Source organism: Asparagus officinalis, chromosome 9 (assembly GCF_001876935.1).
Source record: "Asparagus officinalis chromosome 9, Aspof.V1, whole genome shotgun sequence".
Taxonomy (NCBI): Eukaryota; Viridiplantae; Streptophyta; class Magnoliopsida; order Asparagales; family Asparagaceae; genus Asparagus; species Asparagus officinalis.
This window is the reverse complement of record NC_033802.1, coordinates 9,810,226-9,832,312: the sequence shown is the minus strand read 5'-3', so window position 1 is coordinate 9,832,312 and position 22,087 is coordinate 9,810,226. Positions and strand designations below refer to the sequence as shown.

General features: G+C 35.2%; 1 protein-coding gene across 2 annotated transcripts in view; it reads left to right on the top strand.

The window, feature by feature from the left end:
• The window catches only part of LOC109823760 (transcription factor IIIB 60 kDa subunit), a 27,027-nt gene continuing 9,513 nt past the window's right edge, over nucleotides 4,574-22,087 (top strand). Inside the window, exons 1-12 of one of the 2 annotated variants that reach the window (XM_020390130.1) lie at nucleotides 4,574-4,903; nucleotides 4,992-5,073; nucleotides 5,180-5,255; nucleotides 5,449-5,534; nucleotides 5,626-5,702; nucleotides 12,272-12,328; nucleotides 12,419-12,531; nucleotides 12,816-12,898; nucleotides 13,027-13,113; nucleotides 13,766-13,846; nucleotides 19,433-19,579; nucleotides 19,682-19,798. In XM_020390130.1, coding sequence (XP_020245719.1) covers nucleotides 4,842-4,903; nucleotides 4,992-5,073; nucleotides 5,180-5,255; nucleotides 5,449-5,534; nucleotides 5,626-5,702; nucleotides 12,272-12,328; nucleotides 12,419-12,531; nucleotides 12,816-12,898; nucleotides 13,027-13,113; nucleotides 13,766-13,846; nucleotides 19,433-19,579; nucleotides 19,682-19,798 — 1,068 coding nt within the window. In that variant the 5' untranslated portion in view covers nucleotides 4,574-4,841. Of the gene's footprint in view, nucleotides 4,904-4,991; nucleotides 5,074-5,160; nucleotides 5,256-5,448; nucleotides 5,535-5,625; nucleotides 5,703-12,271; nucleotides 12,329-12,418; nucleotides 12,532-12,815; nucleotides 12,899-13,026; nucleotides 13,114-13,765; nucleotides 13,847-19,432; nucleotides 19,580-19,681; nucleotides 19,799-22,087 lie in introns of both variants that reach the window. The other variant, XM_020390131.1, reaches the window with a different exon arrangement.

Sequence of the window (22,087 nt, the reverse complement as noted above, 5' to 3'; positions counted from 1 at the left end):
TTTAATTCTATTTCAAAAATAGAATTTGAAAAGATTTAACAATAAATTTAAAATTGTAGAATTTTCATATGAATATCATATGTTAACTTTCAGATAAATTTTTTACATTTGCATAATATAAAGTATTAATATGCTAATTTTAAACAAGTCAGTGTATATAAATGCTATGAAATACAAGTAAAGGTATATAAGTGCCAAGGAAGTGAAACTACAAGGTATTTAAGTGCTACATGCTAAATTCCGTTGTGGGTTAATTTTAGAAAACCCCCTTAGCTATGGGAGTCATCTTGGAGAATCAGGGTCATCTTAGAGAGCCCCCCTCAACTATTTTAAATCAAAANAAACACCCCCCCCCCCCCCCCCCCCCACCCCCAAAACCCCTCAAAAAACCCAAAAAAAAAAAAGATTTAGGGTTGTTGTAGATAACCCATCTCAACTTTCATAATATGACTATCTCCTCTAAACTTTTCTCATTTAACCACCTAAATTAATATAATTAAAATCTAGAGGAACATATGATTTAAAATGACTGTACCATACCATGGTGTTCCCTTTTAACTTTTATGATTAAAATACCTTCCATTTTATCCCGCTCCCCTAGGGTTAGGCATGCCTCGGTTCAAACCACGGGTTGAACTAGCCAAGACCAATTTGGGTCTAAACTCAGCTCGACCCTACCCTGACTCTAGTTTAATTATAAATATTTACTTTGTTTAGTAAAAAAAAAATAGGCCTCCAGCAGTTAGGTATTCCTTCAAAGTCGAGATTGTGCATTTATGATATTTTATGTGTGATGTTTTTTCAAAGTCCGAATTGTGTATTTGCAATGTTTTCTGCGTGATGTGTGTGTGTGTATATCATTTTAAATAAAAAGTCTAAAATAGGAAAAAAAATTAATTAAATATAATTTTAAAAATATGAACACAAAGTTATGAGTCGACCCACGAACCATGGGCTGTGGGCCCGGCCCGCTCCGAGGCGGGTTGTGAACAGCCTAGGTCTAGTCCCAGACCCAGGATCAGAGAAGCAGGCTCAACCCACTCTGATCGGTGTGGGCCCGGGTTAGACCTGACCCGGCCGGGCCTTGAACCCCGTAGGCCAGGTCTTAGGCCTGAACTGGCCCGACCCACACCCACCCCTACCCCCCTTCTTTCTCCATCTCTATTACTAGATCCACGTGTGAACTTGATTTATTCTTTCTTTTTTGAAATACTAAACTTATTTTATTTTCTACTTAGCCATGCTTCTAATGTTTGAAATAATTTAAAGTTATAAATTTTTTAAATATTAGTTTCCTCATCAAAACCCATCAAATTGAAGTCTAATATTTTGATTGGGTTGATTCTTTAAAAAAATGAGTTTTTTTCTCAACAAAGGGTATTGTAGTTATTGCATATATTGAATTAATGATATTAGGGTGTTTATTTGAGAAAAAAAAGATAAAGGGGGTTTTGTGAGGCACACCATAGTTTGAAAGTTGAGGGATTATCTACATTACCTTCAAAATTGAGGGGAGTTTTCTACTGTTAAAATAGTTGATGTGGGTTTTTTTGTGACAAACTGCATGGTGAAGTGGGGTTTTCTAAAATTAACCCTTCCGTTTTTTATTACTATAGAAACTCATACTAGATATGTAGCAGCAAATGCGTAAAAAACTTATACTTGCTTATAACTAGATCTGAAGTAATTGTTAAACTATAAATTTTTAATAAAAGCCGGATATTTTACTGGCACAACAAGAGATTATTGTTTGAAAGTGAGATATTTTGGTAGGATAATATGAGATGTTTCAGTTGTGTGTTTTGATCTCTGGATGTATCACATACTAAGATAAATCTCAAAACAAAATCAATAGATTAAAAAGTTGGTAGACAACATGTTTTTAATTCACTTAAGTTTATTTTAACTTTACACTTATTAATTATTATTATTATAAAAGTTTTATGAAATGAATTCCTCAAATGTGAAACTGAGAAAGATCTTCAAAAATTTTGGCACTTTTTCCTATTTTTTGGCTAGTTGGCGCTAAGATAGCTTCAACAATCGCACATTTTCCTCACTTATAAGTTTTAATGCATCTTTTGTTACATACCACTCACTTCCCCATATTTATTAAAATATCCAAAATCTTGATATTTATTAAAATATCCCTCAAGTCTTAATATTTATTAAAATACCCGTCAAATAGTTCTACATTGAGTTAGTATGCCCTCAATGACCTGACCTAAACAAAGGAATATTTTGAAAATATCCCTTTTTGGGGCATACTAGCTCAGTGTTGAAAACTTAAGGGTATTTTAATAATCTTGAGATTTGGTTATTCTAATAGAAATGGACTTTTTTGGGGCATCATACTTCAGTTTTGGGTTATTCTAATAGAAATGAGTTTTTTCAAAACATGTCCCAAAGTCTTTTGTTTTACCTTTTTTTTGTTGTTTTGGTTTTTTTGGGGGGTTTGGGGAGGGATTGTTCAGCTAAAAGACACTTTAAGTAAAAAAAAAAAAAAAATCCTTTGGGACATGTTTTGAAAAAACAAACTTGGGGCATCATACTTCAGTTTTGTTGAACTTTAGAGTAGTTTTGCGCAAGAAAAAAAAATCTCGACATTTGCATTAATGACAATCATAGGCCAAGTTTGGGATTCTTATAAGGGGTGATGTATGTCTCATCATTGCCCTAAATTCAACCTCGTCAATATATATTTTATTCACCACTAAATTGGGATGGAACTGTGATGTAGAACACACGACAAACACGTTTATGTCAAAGTGGGATAGTCGCAAGCCCAAATGCGAGCCTGGTCGAAGAAAATAACTTTTTTCGAAGAAACAGTCATAACTTTCAAACCGTACGTCGGAATTAGACGAATTATATATGAAAAAAATTTGACTATCTTGACGAGACGGACCCATCCGAACCGACCCCTAAGGGTACGATTTGCTTCCTCCGTTTCGCTAAATTCCTTACGGTTTGAGAGATATCTGTATTTTTGTTCATTTTTTACTATTTTTAGTAATGCTTTAGGAGTCTGTTTTGATTAGGAAACAAAGCCGGTTTGATCTCAGATTTGACCGGTGGACTTTCCTAGTCGTAAGGAGTCTTTTTAGGAGTTTTAATATTTTAGGAATTCTTTTTCTATTTTTGGTAAGTTAGAGTCATTGTAGGAGTTTGAGTCCTTGTAAAAGTCTTATTTTTTTTCTATTTAAGTAGGGTCTTGTAAGCCCTAGAGGCATAACTTTTGAATAATAAAATTTCGGTTTTCTTCAATATTTACTCCGTGGATTCAAAGATTGTCCTTGGTGGATTCCGAGGCTACTACTTCTGCGCTGTGTCAAACTGAGTGGAAGGAAATTTCCTTAAATTTTCATCTCTTCTCTCCTCTATCTTCCTTTAACTTTCTTACCACAGTGAAATCCCAAACATGCTATTAGGTTATCAACATCAAAAAATAGCACTTAAATACCTTATAGTTCCACTCCTTTAGCACTTATATACCATTAGGTATATTCCTAGCATTTATATACCCTGAATTGTTCAAAATTGGCACGTTAATACCCTCTATTATGCAAACGTGAAAAATTTCATCCGAAAGTTGCCATACATGTCATGCCTTAGCCTATGGCCCATTGACGCGAAGTATATCTTGGAACCAACTAAGTGCAGTGCATTTTTTGGCTTAAATCACTGCCAAAATTAACGAGCTAGTACTACACTTGAGTTTTTAGCTCATAAACACTCAAGTTCTTCTACAAACCCACTAGTGTGGGACTATCTTTGGGGGTCTCACAATATAACACTCATATGTTAATTTTACAGATTTTTAATCATTAAAAATTATTAAATTACTGTTAAACCTATCAAATTCCTAGTTTAAATGTATTTTAATTCTGTTTTAAAAATAGAAATTTGAAAATATTTAACAATAAATTTAACAAACTCAATAAACATAAAGTTATAAAATTAGTATCTAAATATCATATAAGAACTTTCGGATAATTTTTTTTATATTTGCAAGATAGAGAGTATTACCATGCTAATTTTTAACAACTCAACATACATAAATTTTATAAAATATAACTGAGGATATACAAGTGCTAGGACAAATTTTCAAAACCAACCCATTTGATAAACTATTCCCAAAAAAAGACCCATTTCAGTGTTATTTGCAAAAACCGACCTGGTTTCAGCCTCAGCGCTGAAACCAGGTCGGTTTTTGAAAAAAAGTTTCCAAAACTTCACGGGAGTTCAACTCCCGTGAAGTTTTGTTATGAGAAAAAACTTCACGGGAGTTGAACTCCCGTGAAGTTTCGTAAAGTTTTTTAGAAAAACCGACCTGGTTTCAGCGACAGTGCTGAAACCAGGTCGGTTTCTCTAAATAAATCTGAAACGGGTCGTTTTTTGCAATTAGTTTATCAAATGGGTTGGTTTTGAAAATTTGTCCACAAGTGCTAAGGAAGTCAAAACTATAAGGTATTTACGTGCTATTTAGCCAAATTAAAATGAGATGAAGTTTCGGGGTTTTAAGTGCATATCTACCACCCCTCCACTCGCCCCCCCCCTCCTAAGATCCTGCCTATTCGCGAGCCTAAAAACCCCCCACCCCTCTGAAACCGGGCCCCATCATCTCGCCTCCTCCTCCTCCTCTTCCTCTCTCTCCCCGCTATCGCTCGTCCAATCACACGAGAGAAGGAGAGAGGGAGAGATCAAGCAATTCTTATTAGACAGAGAAAACGCCCGAATATTTGCTCCTCTTTAAAACCCTAAAAAACCCTTTTTTGCACCAATTTCCCCCTAAATCGATTGCGGGCAGACCCAAACCCTAAACTCTACGGCGATACACGATGGGCCTCTGCAGTCATTGTGATGAGGATTTTCCTACGGTCCGCGACCCCGACGGTTACATGTGAGTAGTTTTGTTTTCATCCAAGATTTTGTATAGATTTTGCGCACTTCTTCCTCTTTTGTAATTTTTCTCGTGTTTGGGGGTTTAGTTGCTGTACTCAGTGTGGAAGGGTCATCGATCAGGAGATGTACACTGATGAGCCCACTTTCATAAAAGATGGAAACGGCCAGGTCTGTTTATTTTTCGTTATTTTTTATATGGGTTTTAGTCTAATTTTACTTCTTAAGAATGCTTATTTTTAAATGTTGTATAAAAAGCATTTTCCCCCCATCACAGTCGAGGTTCGCAGGGAGCAGGATGAGAAGTTTTGATAATGCTTACAGTATTTCTCGTGAGAGAACATTACAGAGAGGTACGGGCTTTTGGTGGAATCGTTTCCGTTAGTTTTTATCTTGTTTTTGATTTTTTATTTATTTATGCAGCTATTTTCAAAGCAAATGATCCACATTGATTTAGGATACTGGGTTCATTATACTGACTAATTTATGTGGAAAAAGTGTTATGGTTTATCTGTTAACACTGCTGCACATCATTCGTTTCTTCAGGGAGACAGGAGATTGAGAACATTGTGAGCGTGCTGCAGATTAGCGGTGGAGGTGGCACAGTTGGTGAAGCTCTGCGATTCTATGAAGTAAGCCACGTTTAAACGATTTCTTTCTTGTTTTTGTCATTGACAAGCTAGCAAACATATTAATCTGATCCAAATTGTGTTAATTTTCAAGATTGCAGTGGATAGGAATTTCACTAAAGGTCGGAGGACATCTCAAGTTGCAGCTGCGTGCCTCTACATTCATTGCCGGTAAGAAGTATTACAATTTTTTCATGATGCTTTCCTTGTGGCTATGTATACAACGCATATCGACACATCATATTCAAGAGACTTGGAATGCATGAAAGTAAGGGTGTTTCGTTGCATTTCCTACGAAGTAACGTTTGCTAGTGATATGAGAAACATCAGATGTTTGAGAACCCACAGTGACCAATTTTTATTTGATCAATCAATTATCTGTTCGTTTCAAAATCAAATACTTACATGAAAACTTTTAAAAGTAAGCTTCACGATTAACATTGTTTTATTTTCTCATATTATTATGTCCTATGTCCTTCCCAATTTCATTTGTATGTTACTCTTGATTTTTATTACTACTCTCCCCTACTGACAATTAATATATGGATAGTGACCATCAGGAATCGATCTTTTTCATTTATCAATTATTTACTTATGATTACTTTCTAAACTACCTTACATTATTTGCTAAATTAAGATAGATTCTATTCTAAATATTAGTTTATGAAGAATTTAAAAACATAGTCTTTCTCCATATGTACGCGCCAAACCTATAATTTTGCTTATGCATATCTTTCAATGAATACTAAATTAGCATATATACATATGACATTAGCATTAACTTAGGGATGAACATCCTGGTTGATTAACTGACCCGAACCTAGCCCAAAGTTAGCAAGTTTAGGTAAGGGCTTACCTGTTCTTGGTCGTGATTGTCAACTTGCCACACTTAACTTGGTAGCCTGGATTTGGTTACCTTTAACCTAAGCAGCCTTGTTTACAACCAGTTGAATATGCCTCCTCTATTTTGCATTTGAACTTAGCCAAGGTTATAAAAAGCTCTAGGCGGCCTAGGCGTTTGACCCGATGCCTAGCGCCTAGGCGCTTAGGCGGGAGCCTAGTAGGGGCTTAGGCGATTTTTCTTTCTTATTTTTAATTATAATAATTGATAGTAAATGCTAATGTTATAGAAAGCTTTGATGTCAGGATGACGCCTAGAAGGATTTCTTTCCTTGTTTAAGTGGTGGTGGAGGTTGAAGGTCGGAGGAGGTAGAGATGTTCATAGTTGGAGCCTAGAGGAGTTTGGAGGAGGTCAGAGGACGTGAAGGCTACAACAGAAGAAATCACGATTAGAGGGTGTAGTCTACGTAAGCAATCCACACTCTCCCCTAGGCGCTAGGCGCTAGACAGTCTGCCTAGGTGCCGCTTATGTTTAGGCATACGCCTAGCCAGGTTAGACGGAGGCTTTTTAAAACATTAACTTAGCCCACACTTCAGAAAAGTATTGTAGCACCAGCTATTCTAACTATGCAGATTTAGAGACATATACACACTAAGTTGTATATTCTCCCTAAATACTATCCAGTTTGATACGATGTATACTACCTCAAATGTTAAAACCCTATATCCGCTCTGTCTTTCCTTATTTTTTTTCATATTACTAGTAGTAGGCAACAAACAAGCCTCCATTTCTCTCGCTTCTATTCATTTACTTGTTTATTGATGTTGATTTGATTAACTTCTCGACTCGTCCATCCTACCTTATCTCAGACTATGCAATCATTTTCAGCTATTTTTTTTGCTTATGTGAAAGTAGAGTTTTTGAGTCCCCTTTCGTGCTTTTTTAAGGATTTCTTGCCATTTTGATCTTTGAAGGCCTACAACGACTGTAGGTACTTGAAGTTAAAAGGTCCATGATATGATCAATTAGAAATTTTGGATTTAGATCGATAAAGGAGTCTCTAGAATTGGATTCTGATTTAAGATCAACACATCATTTTTTTTTGCTCCCATTAAATTCACATTTGGATTTTCCTCTAGTTACATATTAAGAGGATTGATGGAGCGACAAGGGAGATAGAAGGGAGATGCACATGGTTTTCATTGATCTAGAAAAGACTAATGGTAATTATGTTGATGGAGATAATATCAATATGTTGGATTTTAGATAAGAAACAAACATGCAGTAAGTATATTGATGTGATTAGAGATATGTATGAGACAACAATAATCCGAATGAGAACAAATAAGGAAGAGAAGAATTTTCTATTGCCATTAGGGGTGCCAAACCGTATCCGTATCCGTATCCGAGGAAATATCCGTAAACGTATCTGTTAGGATATGAATATGGTTACTCAAATCTATTACCGGTAGGATATGGTTGTGGATATGGTTTTGTAGTGAAATATCTGTATCCGTATCCGAAAATATCCGAATACATATTGGTAATACTCTTACGATAGTTTCGATTCTTAGATTATGGATTTGTGGTTAATTTTGATGATCAAGATGTCTAATCTTAGCTTTTCAATCATAATGAACATATTAACGAACTCTTTTTGTATCACATGACTATATTTTTCTGAATATTATCTAGTTTTCTCATATCCTTTTTGTATCCGCATGCATATCCGTTTATTTATCTGCATCTATATCCGTAACCGTATCCGATTTTGGTGGATATGGATATAAATTTTTCTTACCGACGTATATCCGTATCCGTATCCGAGATGGGTAAGCGGATATGGATATGGTAAGTGTCATATCCGAGCCGTATCTGCTCCGTTAACACCCCTAATTGCCATAGCTTTATATCAAGGATCTATTTTAATTCTTAAGTCATTTCGTTTTTGCATTAGTCATGGATTAACATACTAGACATATAATATTACTTCATGAGACTATTTAATGATTATTTGTGAAAGTAGAAAGGTGTAAAAAAATCTTTGATGTTAAAGATTTAGAACTAGTAGAAGTGAGAATAGATGGAACATAATCTTAGTAAAATTGTAAAAAGAATTAGCACAAGTCACATATTAACGGTTAAGATATACTTAGTAGTATTGACTTTCATTATTAGAATCAAACATTTGTCATACTAAGAGGGTTAAAATGGTGGAGTGTTCTAAACTCTTATATAACCGTGGAATACTGGAATAAGTATGAAACTGAAGGGTAAATTTTATAGTTATAAAACAATTATAAGTAAGCAATGTTTTTATAGGTGTGAATGTTCGGTGCTTCTAGATAAAGGAGTAAATTTTATAGTTATAAAACAATTATAAAATGAGCAGTGTTTAAAGATGAGTAGTAAATTTTATGGGTGTGAATATTCGGTGCTTCTAGATAAAGGAGTCTGTAATAGTTTAAAGTTGAGGAAAAATGTTTCCTGACCTTTTGAAAAATCTAAAATATGATCACCCCTTTGATTAAAGTCAAATGTGTCCAATTCCTTTTCCCTAACTTTTACTCTTACACCCTCTTTTTTTCCCCTTCTTATCCCTAGAATATCCTTATCTTCCTTTTCTCCTCCTTCCCGCCTCATGTTAATCTTTTTTCTCCGTTCTATTTCCTCTTTCCTTCCTTTTCCTTCACCCCACCTCGTCCTCCCACCGTCACCACCTTCCCCTCTTCCTTACCCATTCTCCTCTCTCTCCTCTCTACTCCAAGCCAACTTCATTGTTCTCCTCTCTTCCCATCTCAACTTCATTTTCGTCTCTTCTCATCCATTTGACCTTCTCCCTTCCGCACCTACCATCCTCCCATCGTCTTTCTTTTTTTTCCCCTCATGAATCTATGAATAACATTTCTTCCTTCTCCTTCTCAGCTATTTCCACCACCTTTTCTGTTGCATCCTTCCTCTTTCTTCTTGTCATTTCTCAATCATTATTTTTAACCGTTGTATCCTCTCCATCATTTTCCCTCTTTCCTCAGTCATATCTTCTCCTCTCATAATTGTTGTTGTATCACTCGAAAGCCGTCTCCTTTTGCTAAAACATATATTTCCTAATGGCACATCGAAGTTAACAACAAATGCTTAAAGATTAACACTTAACAACTTAACTTGACACTTAACAACTAAACTAAACACTTAACTAAAATTAACACTTAACAGTTAAAGTTAACACTTGAAATTTTTTGCCACCATTGTCTCTCCTTTGTCATTTTTTATTTTTTGTCAACCATCTCTCCTCCTTCCACTACTATCGCTGCGTCACTCAAAGACTATCTTCTTTTGCTAAAACATCCATTGTCTAAAGTAATGTTGAAGCTTTAACAACTAAAGTTAACATTGGAACCATAAAGTTAACATGTAAGCTTTAAAATTAACATGTAAGTTTTGAAGGTAATAGATAAGCTTTAAAGTTAACAAGTGACGGTTAATGTGAACTAATAATTAAGCTTTTTTGGCTGCTATGGTTTCTCCACATCTTTCCTCTTTTCTTGTCCGTCTCTTTTTTTAAGGAAGTTGTGGCGGTGTCGGAAGAAGAAAGAAGTGATATAGTTGAGGAAAGAGGAAAAATGACGGAGGAGAGGTTGCGGCGGCAAAAAATGTTATTTGTTAACTTTAGCTGTTAAGTGTTAGTTTTAGTTGTCAAGTATTAATTTTAGATTTTAAGTGTTAACTTTACTTGTTAAGTATTAATTTTAAGCATTAGTTAACTTCAATGCGACTTTAGAAAATGGATGTTTTAGCCAAAAGAAACGGTCTTTGAGTGATGCAGCGGTGGCTATGGAAGGAGAGATGCTTGAGGAAAGGAAAGATGGCGGAGGAGAGATCATGGTGATGAACAAGATAATGATTGAGAAGGTAGTGGTGAAAGAGTTAATGGTTGAGAAGAAAAAGGAGGAAACACTATACATGGATTCATGAGTAAAAAAGAAAGATGAAAGGTTGAGGGTGATGATAGTTTGAGGATAAAAAAGGTGGTTTCTCTCTCATGAGGTGGCAACATGAAGTGGGCTTTTCATAGAAGTTGGGTCAGGGTGAAGTCACATGGAGAAAAAGTCAAGGGTTTGGTCATAGTTTGGTTTTTACAAAGGGCTTGGAAGCATTTTTCTCTTAAAATTATTACTTGTATAATAGAAATAGTGAAAGTGGAGCCTTGGCTTTTTAGAGAGAGACCCATCATAGGCGGGAGTAACGTGACATTAAAATGCTAAATATGAGGATGTTGATTACTATTGAAGTGTACTTAACGACTCTGTAATCCTGCATTTCATTCATAAACCGAAAAGAGCTATATCACAATGGAGCTTGTTGATGAAGATTTTAACTGTTATATCATATATGTTCTTGTATAATGCTAGATATCCACACTTTTGAAGAATAAAAATAGTGTTTTAATATTTAGCTGATATTAGACTAGAGCTAATCCAATTCTTAATGATAAACTAGAGCTAATCCAAATCTTACTAAGGATGTTGACTGATGCTAACTGTATTAATATTGATTCGAGTTTTATATGCTTTGAAGGGGACAGAAGTACTTTTTGAGGAGAAAGTAAGAAAAAAGTGCAACTTTAAGGGTATATATGCAGAGAGCCCAGAAATATAATTATGTAATAGTGGTCATCATCACATTAATGTCATCAACTGAATATATCTTACTAAGAGAGCTCATGGTTACAAAACATAGGTTGGCTATGGAATGCTCGAAAGTACAATATGTTCTTCTAGAATCTTTGGTGTTTATGTGTGGAGAACAAGCTTTTGATATTTTCCTTTTGAGTGAAGATACTTTATTAAAAATTCAGTTTGCTTTTTTAGTAGTATAAAGCTGCAAACTTAGATATACATAAAATAGGATTTAGGATATTTGATATCTCACATTTGTGGGGAAAATCTGGTGCCTGACTGCGCAGCCAAGAGGGTGATGTTTACATCAGCTGTGAGTGTGATCTAATATACAGGAAATCTTGTAACTCATAAAATGAATGCATAATATAGTTGTACTCGCATGAGGTGCACAAAAAATTCATGAGATAGTGAAGTTTGGTTTGCAAAATTAAAAAGGTTGTGTTGGCATATTATAATAACATTGATAGTACAAATATGTAGTTTGTGACGAAATTCCCCAAGGATGTTCCTTTGAAACTTCAGACATCTTTGCAACCTCTTTAAACTCTGCCACAATTCAAAGAGGCAAAGACATCATTAGCTGGTTCCTGGAAGCGATCATTTTGTAATTGGGTAAATGAATGAGTTGTGATATGTTGAGTAGGACATGGTATGGAGTTTGTATCATGCTTGTGTATACATGTGCATGTGTAACCAGCACCCACATACGTCAAATATCCTTGTAATAATTCGTTAATAAATCATTTTCTCACGTGGATCTAGTAAATTTTTTTGCCCATTCATTTATGGTCATCATTCTTTTATCTTCATGTGGTTGTCAATTTTAGGGATCTGCATTTTGAACCCACCATGTTTGGGGTAGCACAATATGTACCATAATCCTGTGCCCCTTTCTTGAGCTGGGGCGGGGTGGAGGAGGTGATCTAGAAGGTTCCAAAGCAGCAAATGGTACCTGTAGGAGAATGTTTGTTTGGGTACAATTCAGTGCGGATATTTAGCTGGGTTAGAATGTGTGGTGTGGGTTCTACCTACTTGTAAACATTCAAGGAGACAGTTAAAAATATCATTTTACTTGTAAACCTGAATCCTATGTTTAGTTGCTTAGACCAACTTTTTTCATGTTTGGCTGCAGACTTTTTGATAGCTTGTTCATTAGGAATTGCATATATTGGGATATGTTTTACCGAAGAACTGACAGTACATTCTCATGTTGATTGCAGGGATAAGAAGAAGCCATATCTTCTCATCGACTTCTCTGTACACTTAATGATAAGCGTGTATGAATTGAATCCTTGCTTCCCACTGAATATGCAAAATTAATAATGTTATTATTTTTTTGCAACATATTCATCTGAAACTTCTTTCAGTTATGTGCTAGGTGCTGTTTTTTTGCAGCTCTGTGAAACACTTAGGCTTGCAGATCATCCAATTGTTCAAGGAATTGTAGATCCCAGTCTTTTCATTCATCGCTTTGTGGATAGTAAGTAACAGACTTCACTATTTCACCCCTTGTGATATGTCACTTGTCTTTATCAAACTCAGGGACTAATCCAAGACGAGAAAGAAAAAAGTTATAGTGTGTTATTTTTTATAAAGTTAAGGGATCTGTTTTTATTTATTTTAGAGGATTGTTTTGGCAGTATGCATTAATGGAAATTCTTATAGTATGGGTTGATTATCTATGTGTTCAGATTTCCATTACATGCACACAATGTTGAGTCAACCGATTGATCTAATAACAGATAGAATTGGTCTCTACTGTAGGTTTAGTGTGCCAAGGAAGTAAGAAAGATGTTGTTCGAACTGCACTGCAAATTGTAGCTAGCATGAAGCGAGACTGGATACAGGCAACTCTCCATTTTATCCTTTTCTCTTGCTTGGCTCTTTTCTGTTTAAACCATGTCGTTACGGTGTAAATCTTGAGCTCTCTGCTTTTATCACATGGCTGAGTCTTGTTGTTTGTTATTGAGTGTAGACAGGGAGAAAACCTAGTGGCTTATGTGGCGCAGCAATATACATATCTGCTCTTTCTCATGGTCTCAATTGCACCAAATCAGATGTTGTAAGTGACAGTCAGATACCTTTATTTGGCAAGTTCCTTTGTAAGCAAAATATATTTGATTGTAAGTTTTGGCATGTGAAGTATATATGCAGAAACTTGGTGTCAGATAGAAACTGATTTTCAGTTTTATTATTAGGTATTAATTTTCAATTTCTTAGTATCATAAGTTCCTCCTGTGCTGTTTTGTAACTCTGTAGGCTAGATTAAGCTGCCATCTATCTCCTAAAATTCTAGGTTGCACTTGATCTTTATATATGAATATTGAATTTGGGTCACTATAGTTTATTTTTCTTTTTTCTTTTTTGTCCTTAGGACATATTGTTATTCACATACAGAAGAAGATATGCAGAGCAATGAACGCGTCCTTCTAGTTTCTAGATACTCATATTTTTGTTAGGCGTAGTGTTTCCTGTCTTTAATTAACTGATAAATACTTTGTGCTCATCAATTTCGCGACCTTATGGCATATTAGTGTGAATGTCCAATCATTTTGATCTTGAGATTTCTTGCCGTTAGAAGTTGTCATGTTTATCTGTGGTTACTTTATTTTGTTTACTAACCTCTAATGTATATCAATGACTTAGTTAGCCAGTAGGGCTTATTTATTAATTATTGCAATGCACATTTCTTTTTCTTTCTTTTTTCTTTACAGGTAACTGTTGTACGTGTCTGCGAAGCAACATTGACAAAACGATTGATTGAGTTTGAAAATACAGAGTCTGGTGGCTTGACTGTAAGCTTCTCCTTTTAAGACGATATTTTTAAATAGAAGCGTGCTTTGTTAATATCCCTAAAACTTTTGGGATAAAGCCTTTTTTTTGTTGATGATGAATAAAGTTGTTAATTTTAGGTTATGATGTCAGTAGCATTCACACATGATAAAGTAGCATTCACACATGATAAAAGATAATGATAGTATGTTCATGCTTCATAATTCATTTTAACTTGTAGACGTAATTATCTAATTTCTCTTGTTATGGAGAAATTATGAATATTTTGGGAATATAGAATCACAAGATTAGTTGAACTCTTAAGTTACCTCAGTACCTCGTCTGGGCATCTGTACCCATGTCTAATATGTGTATGACCTCGATGCTCTTTGGACGCTCCTTGAACACACCTTGAATATGCATAATGTGAATGTGTAATCAAGTAAACAATACATGTTTTAGTTTACACTCTTCATTCACTTCTTGGACGTACATCATGCATTTTATGTCCACTGTTTGCAACTCGCTGGACAAGTGCTAGATTTTTTTTTTCAGCCCATTCCCAGTTCTGAAGAATGATTTTAAAGGATTTTTAGGCATCTAGTTGAAAAACAAGTCTTTTTCCAATTTTATAATCTACTTAATTAATGAAACATAAATATGTTATAGGATTTTAGTTTTCATAACATGCGAATGAAAAAACAAATCGATCCCCTGTAAATTGTTAGTTTTATTACGTATATATGTAGATGTGTCCCTGTATCCTATCTTTACAAATTTGTTGTCCCCCGTTCTTGCACTCGCACTCATACCATCACCATGTAATATAGCTTGAAGTAATAATTTTTTCCCCTGTGCTTCCTCATAATATCTTTTACAAGCAATCTAAATTATTAAATTGGCATAAAAGTACCCCTTTACCTACTAGGTATAAAAAGTGATGTAACAACAAGATATAAACTGTTGACAAACTGTGACAAAAAGCTACTACGGTCACTGACAACGAATTTCAAGCACAAATGAAGAGATTTTTGCATATAGATGCCCTCAAACCTCCCATATTTACAAATTTCACATCTTGATATTTGCGAAAAAACACCCTCTCTTCCCCATCCCTCCTTATCGCCCTCTCTCCTATTCCATCTCACCCACCTCATTCTCTGGTTCCGCTGACTCCCTTTCCACCCTCCAATCCTCAAAACCCAACATCGTTCTCTTTCTCTCTTGGTCCCAACATCAAACGCTCTATCTGAAACAAAGGAGAGGAGAGGTTGAAGAAGTTGAAAAGAGGGGTAAGATTGGAGGAGGGAGAGGAAGTGGTGAGGGTGAGGAGTTTGGGGGAGGGAGAGGATTGGGAGGGAGAATGATAGAGAAGAAATTTTTTTTTTTTTTTGGGGGCTGTTGTAAATAGGGAAGGTCTAAGGGGTATTTACGCAAAGATCACTTAATTTTTTGCACACAAGGGTAGCCTTATTGTCACAAAAAGTAACATTTTATACCTTGTTGTCATCGGTGTAACTTTTATACTTTTTATACCTAGTGCTTAAGTAGTCAAAATTACAAGGATAGTTAAGCTGACATATACGCAGTCAATGATTAAGCTATTCATGGCAAGAAACACTCCTGTATGAACCTAGGGTACTTTTCAGAACAAACATTATTTGTCATGCCCGAGCCTATACAAATGTTATCATATGATCAAATATAAATTGAGACTCATGATAGCCAGCCACAAATCCCTTACTAAGGAAATTCGTGAAGCTTAAATCCACTTCCGAAAAACATATATAAATCTAGATATTTGTGTTAGGATCTAGATGCAAGCCTAGAAAGGGGTTGAATATGATTACTACTCTTTATTAAGAAATAAAAATATTAAAATATTACAGATATTATTGCAAATTAAACAAAATATAAAGAACAACCATAGAACAATCACATACACGAGTATTTTAAGTGGTTTGGGTAGAAATCCTACATCCACTCTTTCTTCCTTATTCGGAGGGGGTTTCCACAGTATATGATAATTATCACCTGGATCACAGACCCAATCCGGTAGGCAATACGAGACCACACCCTAGACTAATCCTAATCTAGTTGTCTTTGCCAACAATCTATCATAACAGTGTAAAACATGGTCCGGCTAGTAACCCTCTTCCTCAGTTTACCCCGGCTTGAGTATCGTCGTCAACCTTCTTCATCTATCAACCTTGGCTTGAGTCCGCCGTCTAAATAAAACCGATAATACGACCGTAATAAAAAGTGTTTTATCAAAACTAATATCAATTAAGCACAACTAGAAAGATTTTACAGCCTTTTTTTGATCAAATCGTTCTTCAAAAGATTTGTAGCGAAGATTTGGAAGAATGATGATGCCAGGGCTGGTTGCATCCCACGAAGAACACAATCCAATGATGTAGCTTGCTCCGAGGATGCAAACAAAGCTCCGAGAGGCAGTAGTAAACAAGATCTCCTTCAAACCCTAAAATAGTCTCTCCTTTTATCTTTTTCAATAAAGCTCTCTAATCTCCCAAATAATATCTTTTCTCTATCTCTGTATATAATCTCACCAATTAGACTCTTATAATTAGGAAAATAACCTTTGAAGTTCTTATAAAGAGATTCAAATAAATGATTGAATTTACATCCTACAAATTCAGATTAAGAAGCAACTCCTGTCTGTCCAGTTCGCCAAAGCCAGCTTTGAAAAAGCCTAAGCCGTGTTTCCATTGCTTCATCCAGAATCGCGTTTCAGACTTTTGTCCGAAGCCGGCTTTACAGTAGCCAAAGCCGACGTTGATTGTTCAATCCAGAATTCAGCTTTTAATATCTTATTTTCATAACTGACTTTACTGTCATCGAAGGCAACTTTACAAGGAAAAACCGACTTTACCTGATCCCTAAGCCGACTTTTGCTGATGCTGAAATTGTAGACTATGCTTTGGATATAAAAGTCGACTTTCATGATCACCAGAGCCGACTTACAAGTGCATGAAACTGTTGTTGTACTTTTGAATTGTTCTTTCGATCCATAACCTTCACATATGACCTCGTATGAATATGAAACTTTAGATGCACATTTATTTGGTCATTTTTCAACTATCACCTACACATTTCAACTCGAAACGCGTTAAATTCATATGCATGCTTTTTATTTGCCAAACCGAGTCGATTGGATGGACAAGGTCCCAACAATTTGATCCATGAAACTTTGATGTTCCATATTCTAAACTTATATCCTGACTCTATATATCCATTTGACTGATCATAACATATGTACATCACTGAATCTACAGCGCGTATCATTTCTAAAGTACCCTAGTATAAGCTAAAAATCATTCATACATATATATTACAAAAAAAAAAATTCTTTGAGAGACCATTCCATAACCAAAATACAACCTAAAAGATAGATTGTATTCAATGATCTAATTCTTGTCTTTAAACCTCCTTGGACTTGAGATCTCCAGCCACGCTAAACTGGAGAGTGGGGTGAGCTTTGCATATGCTCACTCAGTAAGGGTTACATAATCCATAATTTATGTAACTAAAACTTTGCACATGATAGTTACCATTCAATCGACGAGTGTCTCATAAATATGCAATATCTTTAAAACCATTTTTATCCGTAGATATTTAGCAATGTCACACCCTATCTTGACAACTAGACTGCCCACAATGGCAATCTTCCTAAAAAGGCTGTTTTGTTGCGGCTCTCTGGTTGTTACATAACACAACCAGATTGCCTCCCATGTTGCCTGGTTCGGACTGTTTGACTATTTATGTCAACACTCTGTCATAACATTTGACACCTTTGATAAGCTTGGTACTTGCTTAATTTATTGGTGTACACCATTAACCACAAACAATGCAACACATGATTTAACTGTGGTTCAAATATCATTTAGTAAAATCCATGTCATATGTACAGCCTGTTAAGGCAAATACAAATTCCAAAATGCCAAGATATACCAGAATCAACACACAATGGATATCTTTTAAAATAATATCCATGCTTGTATAACAATAAAATGTAAAACTTTTCATGTGGAAAAAACTAAGAAAAATATGTAAACTCCACTTACAAATCTTTTGCAATCCAAGTTTCTCATGGCTCGTCAAAGGTTACTTTGAACTCCTACTGCAGTTTCCTGGTCAGATATATATGAATATCAAACTTTAATCTCCATCCCTAAATCTTTGCATATAAGTAATTATATCCTCTCCTTCTCAATTGTCTTAACATCAGCAATCCAAATATCTTGAAATTAATAATTGAAAACATGACATTTATCTAGTCTAGAATCAAAAGTTTTAGTTTAGGATCGCCTATTTCTCCTTGTCGTCTTTTATTGTTCTATTTTTCTCTTGCTTCCCTTCTCTTTCTCTTTATTCTTGCTGCAGCATGATTCCTTTGTTGCCTTCTCTTCTTTTATTCTCTCTTTTATTATTCTCTTTTTCATCTCTATTTTTCTGGTATTTGCTTGCTGGTTCTGTGCAGGTAGAGGGGACAGGACAAGGGAATGAGCGGGGGAGGGTATTTAATTACCCCTCTACCTTCTACTAGCTAATACACGTCCCTTCCTTTTCGTCATAAAATGTCACCTCCACCTAATCTTATCCATCGCATCCTTAATTCATTGGACTTGTGTCCCTCTCCTCTGTAATACAATGCAACCTCAGCTCCTTTTCTGTCCATGAGACGTGTCCATGACTTTTGCATAAAACCCTTCATCTTTTCCATGTTTGCAAATAATTATTGCAAGATCACGTAATTTATCAGCTATAATAGCTATAAATAAAAATCCATGTTATTACATAATTGTACCTAGATTTTGTTCTATCTGTATCCCTGCCACTTTGTGAGTGCAACATAGCGCCAGTTAATGTGAAACGATGTAATCCTTTCTGACTAGTGTATGCTTGTTTTTTAATTCCATACTTTTGGTGATTGTTAAAATTTTCAAGTACGTATTACCAATTCACAGTTTTTTTATGTTGTTACTTATGATATTTGAATCTTAAATCATTTATAGAAACAAGAAGTCATTGCAAGTCTATTATATTAAACATAGCTTTAGCATAAACTTTAAATATCATGCTGTAGATTTTAAGATTGACCTGGGTGTATCTCACATAAAGCTACTCATAGATTCATCTGCTCATACATTCTTGATGTTCATCCAAATGACCATGATTTTACGATTATCTACATCTTCTCAAGTCTCTGCATTATGCTATTATGTTTCGTGGTAAATCACTCTCGTCTATGATTTTCCAGTTATACATGTATGTGCATGAAAGTGCCGTTCCTCATTGGGAGCACATGAATTTACGTAAATTGTCTTGACAAATGTTATCAAAACCTGTATTAAGAAACACTTAGGAGATCCTAGCCTAAAACCAGCTGAGAAACTCATTTAGCAATTGTTTCTTTCTTTAAATAAATATGTATGTAGTAGGGAACTTATCCTCTATTACATTTATTAAATGACTTGCAGTTCTTCGGCCAATAATGTACAGATGTTCTTTATCTTTCCCGAAAATGAGATGTTATCTCTTTGTATGGTAATATTCAAGTTCTTGCATATATTCTCGTTTGCTTGTAGATTGAAGAGTTTGAAAGGAGAGCATGCGAATTTAATGAGGAGTCTGTACAAAGCCAATTGCCTAGACCTGGACAGGTTCTGTGTAAACATAAGGATGAAGGGGTGCCTCATTTTGCTCATGGACTCTGCAAAAAATGTTTTGAAGAAGTAATTCCTTCTTGTTTTTTTCTTTTTTGTTTTTTCCCCTTTATTCAAGTGAATCCTTGTCCCATCATTTATATTAATATTGCTTGTCTCTGATTCATGCAGTTCAACGAAATATCAGGAGGACTAGAGGGAGGTGCTGAGCCTCCAGCTTTTCAGCGTGCTGAAAGAGAGAGAATGAAAAGAGCAAAAGAACAGGAAAAGATGAGAGGATCAACTGTTGTAAGTGATGAACTTTTTTCTGATAGAAACTATAAATGTTGTTATAATAGTATTATTTTGGTCTGCCTACCAGGTGCTAGTATTGATATTGTCTGCCTACCAAGTACTTTGTGCAGATATGTTGATTCTCTGGTTCTTTTTTTTTTTCTTATATACCTATTAAATGTCATGCAGCTATGTTACATTTAGAAGTGTGTTACATGAATTGACAAATATCCTGCATCGAGACTGGTGCTTCTTTTGCCAAACTCGGACCAACTTATATATTTAGCCACATGCATATAAATATTATATACATGTTTCTTTGCTGAAGAATCTTTTTGGTTCTGCTGATGATCTTTTTAATTTTGTTTGCTGAAAGCTAGTTGATGGCTAACCCGGATCATTCCCATTTTATTTGATTATTTAAGCTTTTTATTAATGACATACAAATGTGTCTTCACTTAGCAGCACCAATTTACTATATATTATTTGGGATACTGTTGCTTTTGTTTTCCTTGAAGTATCTCTTGTTCAGTTCTCACATTATTCTCTTTTGAATGATTCTCATTATGTTACTTGTATAATTTATTTTTCTTCTAACTAGAAACTTCCCTCCAAATTCGCTCTAAACAATTCAAACGCATTTCAATTGAAAAAGTTCATTAGAAATTTGATTGATTTGCGTTTTGATGCATAAACACAAGCATTCAGAGAGCATTAACAAATACATGATGAATTGACAACATAAATTCGAGAGGAAGTGTGACATTATACGGCCAGGACGTGTAGGCAATACACATGTATAATATCTTGTAGGCATTATAAAAGAAACTTGGTTTTAAGTTTTCTCTTAAAATATTAACCCTTGAAATTATTTTTGAACAGATTCCTTATCTCTTCATCTTTATTAACCTCCCAAAATTTCATTTCTTTTATGCAACCACTTGTCAATAATGTATTCTGAGGATTGTAGTTTTTGAGGATTCCTTTCGGGGGGCATATTTAATAAGCTTTAAGCTATGTTAGCTTTTGGCTTTTACAGCAAAAGCCGGCTGCCTGTTTGGTAAAGCTGAGTTGATAAGTCAGTTACATGTTTGGTAAGATGTCATTGATAAGCTGTGTCTGGGTAGAAATGACAAAAACGGAACAGCTAAAGTTCTTGAGAGGAAATGAGAGGGGGATAGAGAGAGGGAGGGAGTTAGGGTTGGTGAGACTATTAAATGAGAGGTGAAGTAGGAATTTTATAAAATAATATGGATAGAATAGTCATTTATGTTGTCAAACCTAGCTTATTCAAGTGTTGGTAAGTTGAGCTTTTCAAAAGTTAGGAAATGCTAACTTTTTTAAATGTTGCTCAAAAGCTAGTTCATTGGAGGTTATCCAACATGTAGATATAAAAAAAAAAAAAACACCACCCAAAAAAAAGGAAAGAAATGGAAAATGCTCCCAATTCTTTCCATATAGAAAAAAAAACTGCGAGATCGATGGAGGATGATCTACTCTTGAGAAAAGATGACGGATTTTGCAACTGAAATTTTCATTTGCAAGACATATTGCATAGATGAATGACTGATATTATATTCTGTTATGCAAATGCAAATGCAGGTGTCTTCACTTATGTGGAGGCATGAGGCATATGTAGAGTTTGTAGGAAATTCTATGAGCGGGAACAGTACATGTATACAGGATTTTCTTACATAAGAATAGGCCAAAGGTCAATTTTGGATGTTGGAGGATGGTCCATCACACGCACTCACCCAGAGATGGTGGAGGATGGTCCACTCTTGAGAAAAGGTAGTGGATTTTGCAACTGAAAGTTTCATTTGCACGACATTTGCATGGATGACTGACTGATACTGTTCTGTTATACAAGTGCATATTGAGGCATCTTTACTTCTCGTGAGGAAGCATATGTAAGGTTTATAGGAAATTCTATGAGCGGGAACAACAAGTGTATATAGGACTCCTACATAAGAATAGGCCAAAAGATCAATTTTGGATGTTCCTACTTTGAGATTATTTTTTTCAGGTTCCGAATGAATTGATTTGCTTTTGGTATACTATATAGCTTTCCTTTTACTGTCAATCCCGCCTAACAGCAGACACACCCGCATCTGCACGCATGCATGCACGCACACATGCAGAAATATCTTTCTGAATCAGTCTGGAACTCAACTCTAGTCTTTACCAAGCTAGCACGTCATTTAATTGCACTTGACTCCCTGGTGCCTTCAAGGAGGTCCCATACTTGTTATTTATTTATTTATTGGGTCAATGAATTAAATGAAAATCACCAAATAAGCTTTG